An 8183-nucleotide genomic window follows, 5' to 3' on the forward strand; every position below is an offset into this window, starting at 1 on the left:
TTTCCACTAATGACAGATTTTTTTTTTTTTTATTACTACCTTTTGCATCTTTTATAGAAGTTTCTTTAAAATCTTGGTTGGCTCTGTGAATGAGAACCAATTCTAACTGTGAGGCATACTATCAAGAGCAGTTACATCCACAGCACCACACCAGACAGCACCCGTCCATGCAGCGTGCTAATCCGTTTCCCCTAGCACCCCTGAAGGGAGCACCAGGGTAGGGTGCAGCATGCTCCTGAAACACAGCAACACCCAAACAAGGAAACAATGAATCCAACACCACTGAGGCAGCACAAGGCACTACCTTAGCAAAACATGGTGACACTTCCTGGTCAGACATACCAATCGCTACAGTGCACGGTCTAAGATACCTGGTGAGATGATGCCTGAATAACCTGCAGCCAGTAACCAATCAGCTAAATGTTCAAATTCCTCATTTCTGTTGGAATTAGTATCACATTCTTCTGAAATGAAATTATTAAATTTAGTAGTTCCATGTATTGGCCATTAAGAAAAGGTAGTCTAATTGGTGTTAGGGCTGGCTCCACATGAGTTTTCTGCTCTTTCTAATCCTTGACCGTTGTGTCTACTGCCCACTCCTTCCAGAGCAGAGCCAAAATGGTTCATGGCCCATTGATGGTAGCTGTGATGAGAACACCTGGGTGTTTTACCCATCAGAAAAAAAATAGCAAGCAACCTGCACTCTTTTTGACATTCCACATCAATCTACTTGTGCGCAGCTGATAAAGAATACCCTAGCCATGAGCTGACAGATATTGTTTATTAAACTGCAGACTTGATTTCAAGTTAAATCTGGATTACAGTTTCCCACATACCCTTGTGAGTGCCCTTCAGTCATGCAAACAATAGGCAAAGTAAAAAGACATTTCAGCTCTGTTTGTTCTACCTCTACCAGCACTCAATATATAGCTTTCTTTTAAAAATAAATACATTCATGTGCTGTATCATTAGAAGAAATAATCTATCCTCCCTTGTTTTTTTAAAAAAGTCTGGAAGGCAAGATACTCAAGTTTTATTCATTAATTATCATAGTCTTCACATTGAACATGGAAAAGCTGGCTTTCTTTTCCTTGTCAAGATGCAGCACAGGCATCTTTCCATGTAGTAGGAGGGAAATATACTCACCTGCTATTTTGGCACCGTTATTTTCAGGTTCTGTTTTGAGAACAGTAATGTAGATGTTTTTAAGATGCCATAAATCAATCTCAGATTATTATACAGTCATAGAACAAACTAAATTACTAAAGTCAAGGTACAGTACAACTTTAAATTTTGATACTAAAAATTTGTTGATATGACTTTATAACCAAAATTTAAACGAAGCAAAGGAACAGTGGGAGAATTAAGGCAACCTACACAACAGGGAGCTGCCCCATTAGCTTGTCAAACCTGATCCTTTTATGTTACAGTATGATCCCCTCAGACTGCAAATGGCTGTACCTCAGCTTTGCCAAGTGTTGTAAGACAGGGCTTTTCTGCATTTGAGATCTGACCATACAGCAGAAGTACAGTACTGCTCTTTTCCCAGAACTATCATTAGAGGTGCTGTCTGGACCAGTGGATACCTGCTCATTGTGAATTCAGACCTGCCCGAGTGAGACAGCTTACTGAGGTTGATGTCTACCAGGCACAGGTCTAGTAATGAGGATCACAGTCTTCCACCAAGCTGTCTGTGATGTAGCTGGATACAAGGACGCTTTCGTAGTAGCTTTTTTCTGCAAATGTGTTCACTGTCCAGGCAACCACCTGAATTCCTTTTGAAGACCACTGCCTCACATACTCTCTGTGGGGAACAAAGACACCATTAGAGGAAGCTGACAGTACCATATTTAAGGCAGATAGTGCTGAGGTTTTAGTCTTACATCAGTAAGTGGTTTTAGTCTTACATCAGTATCACATCAAGAACAATAGTGCATCATCTTTTGCACTGTCATCTTTTTGTGTTTTATTACTGTGAACAGGCAAAAGCAAGTTTTCTTCCCCTTTGAGATTAAATTAAGGATCTAACATAAGATAAAAATACAGATCGAAAAGAGAGGCTTAAAATAGGAAACTAAACAACCTTAAACAACGTTAAATGGAACAAATTAACATATACTATTGTTAACTCCACCCTTATATACTAATAGAATGATACTGCCTCCTGATATATTAACAAGCTTTAACACTTACTGAGAAACAAAATTTTTCTGTATGAGGAATGCTGAAACCCCACACAATCGCCACAAGAAACTGTGTAGGCTCCAATCTAGAATGACATCCATCATCATATACAAATAATGTTTCCAGGAGGAATTGAAACGGGGTGTCCCATCTCCAAAATGGCTCAGATGCCAAGGCCTGTGTGTTAGTGCTGTTACCACATTTCTGTCAGCTTGTCTCATCTGGAGGATCAAGGAGAAAAGACTGCAATTGATACAAAAGCCAAGCTGAGTTAAATATAAATCGGGAGAGGTTAGATATGAAGTGCTAGATTGCATTTGCAGCTCTACCAGATTCCTTCTCCCCCTCCCCCCCTAGATCTTTTTATAACTCTTTTAGAAGTGGTTTATGATATTTTGCTGATTTTTCTTTAAAATATGCTGCATAAGCAACTGCTCTTATGTTAAAAAAATTGCATAACAGTCAGGCAATAGAACGAAATACATAGTAAATGGACTTGGCAAAGAGAATTAGTAAACAGTTTTAATATTAGCCCACATTTACATTAAAGTATGGGATTTAAAAGGTACCTTACACACAGATACCTGGCCATATGCCAGCTGTAAGAGCAATGCACTGTTTTCCACATAGCTTTCAGAATGAAGGGAAATGCTGTAGATTCAAGTGTGCATCTAATGAGCACAGTGATCTAATACGATTATGCAGGAGACTTACAATTTATGCTTTTTTTTTTTGTTTAGCAATTTTAACAGCCCAAAAGTAATCTGGAACTGGAAGTTGTATATCGTATTGAAATTCCTAGACAGAAAAAAAAAACAACAAAGCAAGCTTTTAGGAAACGTCACCTTATAAACAACATCTGGCATGAAAGAACAGACAATGCTGTTGTTATACAAACGTGGAAATTCCAGGTAGAGCTGTTTTAGGGCGCCAACTGCCTGCCAATTAGAGATACACACACGTTATCTTTGTACATACGCTCATATTGACTTTACACTACAAAGTCATTTTAGAATAATCCGCTTTAAAAATACTTTCCTGTTTTGTGTAACAAGACTGAGATGGAAAGGGGGAAGAAGAAATCCAGCATCTTGTGTATACCATTAACACAGAAATAACATTTTGGTTTTTTACAACAAGTCCTTTTCGTGATTCTGTTTACAGCAATGAGTAGCATTCTCAGTGTTTTGAAATACCCTTAAATATACAGTGGATAAAATTCTGAAGTAATGTCTAGGGTTTAGTTCAAGGGGGAGAATGAATGTATTTCCACATTTTGTTATGCTAAAGAAAAAATATTTTAATTTGGATGAAATGTTAATGATTGATCACTTGCATCTCCCTTCAGTAATGCAAATTATAAACAAGCAGGATCCTTAGTTGGAGGCTGAAGATGAGATGCTATCTCTCCTCAGCACAGGCAGGGAATTCACTTTGCTTTGTTTCATGATTGTGAGTGTGTGATGTGTTGTGAACTAGACTCAACACTCACGCAAGTCTCACATTAATTTTAAGTTGCAGCTTTCCAGGACAGTGGAATGGGACAAGGGAGCAGATTGTCTTTGCTTTGACAGCCCAACTTTGGATGACACAAATAGCAGACCCAGTCTTGCCCGTATTAGAGAAGGGCCTATACCACACATATCTGTTTGAGACCAACATAAAAGCAGGTTAGAAACCCAAAGGGTGAAGGAATGTGTCTTAGTACAGTAAGTGGTACCTGATTTGCATGGCCTTTGACATCGAAGTAGATGATAAGATTGTGATGCATAGACTCCACAACAGCTTCTCTCAGAGTTGGTACCTTTTCACCCTGGAATTTGTTCCTGCAGAAACAGGTAACTGGAATGCAGTCAAGACACACATGTGCACACACATATCCCCCACTACACAGAGCTGTTTCCTAGGAATTCTTGAACATAGTTTGCTGGTACACTAGTATTAGAGGTGGGATCAAGCACCACTAGCAATGGCAGAAGTGGCTCTCTTCCCCAGCAAACAGCTGCACATGTAGAGGATGTGCATAGGGTTATGTGTATCTCCATTGCCTCCAAGATACCACTAGACAATTATTATACATCCTTCCAAATTCAAGGTCTAATCTGATGTTCACTGACCCTGCATCCACACCAAAACACTAACCTCAGTTCCTCACCTCCTTCGCAACTACCACAAATAAGCATTCAGTCCCAGCTGCTGAGTACCCATCCACCCACTCCTGAGCCAGAAATGCAGATCCTGGCAGAATAAGAAAAGGATGTAGGGGAAGCAGCTTCACACATCAATAAATTATTCTGAACAACAGCTGCTCAGCAGTAACTGCCTATGTGGAATTTCTCTCTGAGTGGCTCAGGTGATCACCTTTCCTGTAGCAACCAGGGAAGATGTTACTTGTACCACAGACTTACAGGTGGTACATTTACAGGAGTCTGGAAGTCCCTAATGCAGTGTCTCAGAAATACAAGGAACACACACTAAAAGTTCTTCTCCTAAAATGGATTCACCTACGATACTCTAGAAGTTGCAGTGTCATCAGCATTTCAGTAATGTATGAACATATGTTCCCCTGCATGCCACTGGAAAGGACCTAATCAGCTACTGGGGTCACAGCTCCTACCTGAGACTACCCAGGACATCTGTGTAGTCCCTTTTCAACAGTATAATCCTGATGTTTAGAATCCCCAAGAGACAATCAGTCAAGAAATATATGTGAACAAAATTAATTTTAGAAGTAATTACTCAAGTCAGTTTTGATATACTGTGAAACTTCCAGTATCTTTGGGGTCCTGCAGTCAATTTAGGGGAAACTTATGTAGAGATTAACCTGTTTGACATTAGATGCCTGTGGATTTTGTCCTTGAAAGCCATTATCTTGACTCTGCTTCACTGTTCCTATTGCAAGGATGGGTAGGGAGATACAATCTCATATGCTTCTAAAAATCAAATGAGAAGTAACATGTGGAATTAGGTTTTAAATTTACAGAAGTTTTCATCAGTGATAGATCAATTTTTTTTAATCAAGAATGGTTTTTTTTCCACTGTTGAAACAGTGGTTTCAGAACAGCAATAGTTGATTTACCATAGCCTATGTTTTGCTGATGCATTAAGCCTCCTAACTTCATCAAAAGTCAAGTCACACAATCTTCCAGACCCATCAGTTGTCCTTTCTACTGTTTCGTCATGCATTAGAATGGGAACACCATCTGCAGTAAATTCAAGATCCAACTCAACACCCGTTGCTCCATTCTCAGCTGCCTTAAAAAGAAAAAAAAAAAAGTCACGCAATGGAAGAGACAGATTTATAGATTTAATATAGATACAGCTATAATTAGCTTGTATTCTGGTAAAAAATAATAAACTATTAATGTTCTTTTCTGTAAGATTGATCTGCAGAACAAAGCAGGTTTTATCCAAGGTATTATGAAAAGCATTTGTAAATCAGCTGAAAGCATATAGTCTATTTTACAGATGAAACCATAGTGATAATGTCTTGGGATTGGGGCTGTTTCAGGATAAAAATGCAGAAAAGAATCCTGCTCTCTCTTTCTGGTCTAATAACTCCTCAGTCCTTAAATTATAAAGTGAAACAAATGACTACAGCCTAGATAATTTATAGATTAGCACTTAGAAGCCAGAATCAGAGCAGGCCATCGGAGCACAAAGTCTTTACTTGCACAAGGAAAAGCTATCATCTTTTTTTTTTTTTTTTTTATGGCACACAGGTGCAATATTTCCTTTAAGAGTCAGATTTGCCATTCATGTGCAGTACGGTTGATCCACCATACACAGTAAATACAAAACTCAGAAGAACTGCTCACCATGCTTGAACTAAGTAGTAGATGTATGTAGGCAAATCCCTGCTCCTATCTGAGGAATCCCCACATCAGAGAGCAATAAGCAACTCCCTGATACAGGCTGCCTTGGAACATTTCATAAATCCTGCTCCTTTCCCTTGAGCTCCTCAGAAAAGCACCCAAGTGAACTGCAGACAAGACAAATTGTTCTGAAGGACAAATGCCCTCCTGGGAAAAGGGCCAATGCACCAGAAAGACAAATTCCAGGTATTCACTAGAGGTTGCTCGAGAGGTAAGGATGTTGACTGTGCAGCTTCAGAATTTATCAGAACAATGAGTCCTGCCTTGCTCAAAAGTAAGAAACCATCAGAGCAGCAACATCTCATCATCACAGATACACTACATTTGAGGGCCTGCTCATCACAAGTTCAAATGATTCTTAGAAAGATATTCTGAACCCTGGCTGCACCACGGTGCTTTGCAGATGAGGCAGCAGTAAGTTTCACAGCGGGGCTGTACACAGTGAAGTTCTCACAGTACCAGATTTTCCCATAACTGGATTCTCACTACCGATCTTCAAGGCTTAAAAAGCAAACGACCTGTTACTACGTTGCTGTCTATTCTCTGTATTTTGTTGCAACATCAGCAAAACACAGTATTTCATTATTGCTACAATGCTAAAATATCCCTCAACACCAAGGATATAACACTTTCCGCCAGACTCAGGCCTGACCAAACTGTTCTGAATCCGCATGAGGACGGGGGCCTGAGAAGCCACACAGCTTTGTGCGTTAAGTCGGAAGGAGTTAGGGAGGCGGCGAGGGCTTGGTGCCTGCCGAAAGGCAGATTATCAAACATAACCCACAGGCTCGCATTACTGCCCACCGATTCAGGCTCTCACCCCCCAGACCTATGGGGAGACAGGCTCCCGAGGCTCTCTGCGGAGCATGTGGCAGCTCGGCCTCACACTTCTGACCACGTCCCGTACCGGCCGGGCACGTTAAACTCGCTCCCAGCGCCCCCCGGGGCACGGCGGCTCTCCGTGACGAGCCGGGAAGGAGGGGCGGCGGGCACGGCCACGGCTTGGCCCCGCCGTGCTGACCTGTCGGATGGCCGCCAGCGTGTTCTCGGGCGCGTCGTGCGCGCCGCCGCGCCCGCGGCACTACAAGGCCCAGCGCGCCCTGCGGCCGCTCCCCCCTCGGGGCGGGGCGCTGTCTCCTCGGCCAAAGATTTAGGAAGAAACCCTCTTGCTTTGGCCTAGGAAAGGGCGTGAGCTGGATGCGCGAACCCCTTCACGTATGTGAGCCGCGCGGGACACATCTGTGGGAGCGGGCGCCGTCGGTCGCCGCCTCCCGGGGCCTCCCGCCCGCGGGTCTCCTCACGGTTCCGCTGGGAGCGCGGGTGAAGTCTGCTCGGCCTTCGCACGCTGAACAGCGCGGGGCTGCGCAGCCCTTGTACCGCCCCAGCAGGTATCCGTTTCATTCAGCACGCTGCGATGGGAAAGATAAACACGAGACCTTGTTAACCGGCTCTCTGGGGACAGCATCCCGGCCTCACCGCGGACATCCTATCCCTCCCGCCCGGGGCAGCCAGCTGCTGGGCCAGCAGCCGGAGGAGAGGGTAGCACTGACCCATGAGGCAGGTCAGGCAGAAAACACACTTGTTTGCCAGCACTCAGTCCAGGGGAAATGAATTTAACTGTATGGAAACACCTAGTTCCCAGTGAGCATTCAGAGATGTTGAAAGCTGTTGTTCTTGTTTCGAAAAACAACTCCTTCATCTGTTACCTTTTCAACATGTTAAATATTATTGAGGGGTTTTTTAAATCTTCACCTTTAATCTTAACAAGTGCTGTTGTTTATCAAAAGATTTTGAAATATGTAAGACATTTAATTAGACATTCCATTATTTGTTATGTGTCTGCATATATGTTTGATTTTTCTTCAGATACACCTGGCAGAAGCGCAAAACCATATGCAGAAAAGAATATCTGAGACGCTCAGAACCAGCTAGGACTATATGTGACAAGTAATTATCTCAGTTATTAATAAAATAATTTAAATCCTGTTTAGAAGTTTGCCTGATGTCTATTCCACCTCTGGTTGGCAAGAGTTCCTCACTACAAAGTCAGTTCCTTCCTATCCTTCCCACAGAGAACACAGGGGGGAAAAAAAAAAGGTCAAAATTTTAATTTATGTTAATCCA

The 8183-nt window shown here is 42.2% G+C and overlaps 1 protein-coding gene across 2 annotated transcripts; it reads right to left on the reverse strand.

Annotated features, from left to right (window-relative positions):
• Positions 1 to 30: 30 nt before the first annotated feature.
• Positions 31 to 7125, reverse strand: GDE1 (glycerophosphodiester phosphodiesterase 1). 2 transcript variants are annotated; one of them, XM_026859026.1, is made up of 6 exons: positions 7081 to 7125; positions 5264 to 5439; positions 3905 to 4010; positions 3030 to 3122; positions 2194 to 2405; positions 31 to 1804 (listed from the first exon to the last, which is right to left on the reverse strand). In XM_026859026.1, the coding sequence occupies exons 2-6, from the start codon at positions 5368 to 5370 to the stop codon at positions 1657 to 1659; spliced, it is 666 nt and encodes a 221-aa protein (XP_026714827.1). In that variant the 5' UTR covers positions 5371 to 5439; positions 7081 to 7125; the 3' UTR covers positions 31 to 1656. The 2 variants fall into 2 exon arrangements, with proteins under 2 accessions (XP_026714827.1, XP_026714828.1); XM_026859027.1 differs by lacking the exon at positions 3030 to 3122.
• Between the last annotated feature and the right edge of the window lie 1058 nt (positions 7126 to 8183).

The sequence above is a fragment of the Athene cunicularia genome (assembly GCF_003259725.1).
Source record: "Athene cunicularia isolate RWA chromosome 14 unlocalized genomic scaffold, athCun1 chr14_part1, whole genome shotgun sequence".
In the NCBI taxonomy this organism is placed as follows: domain Eukaryota; kingdom Metazoa; phylum Chordata; class Aves; order Strigiformes; family Strigidae; genus Athene; species Athene cunicularia.

Excerpts from the sequence above, each read along its gene's own strand:
- GDE1 (XM_026859026.1), bottom strand. The coding sequence starts at position 5,370 with ATGCATGACGAAACAGTAGAAAGGACAACTGATGGGTCTGGAAGATTG. Across the intron at positions 3,123-3,904 it reads TCAAAGGCCATGCAAATCAG|GCAGTTGGCGCCCTAAAACA; the intron begins GTACCACTTACT and ends TCTAATTGGCAG. Across the intron at positions 2,406-3,029 it reads TGCCAGATGTTGTTTATAAG|ATGAGACAAGCTGACAGAAA; the intron begins GTGACGTTTCCT and ends TTGATCCTCCAG.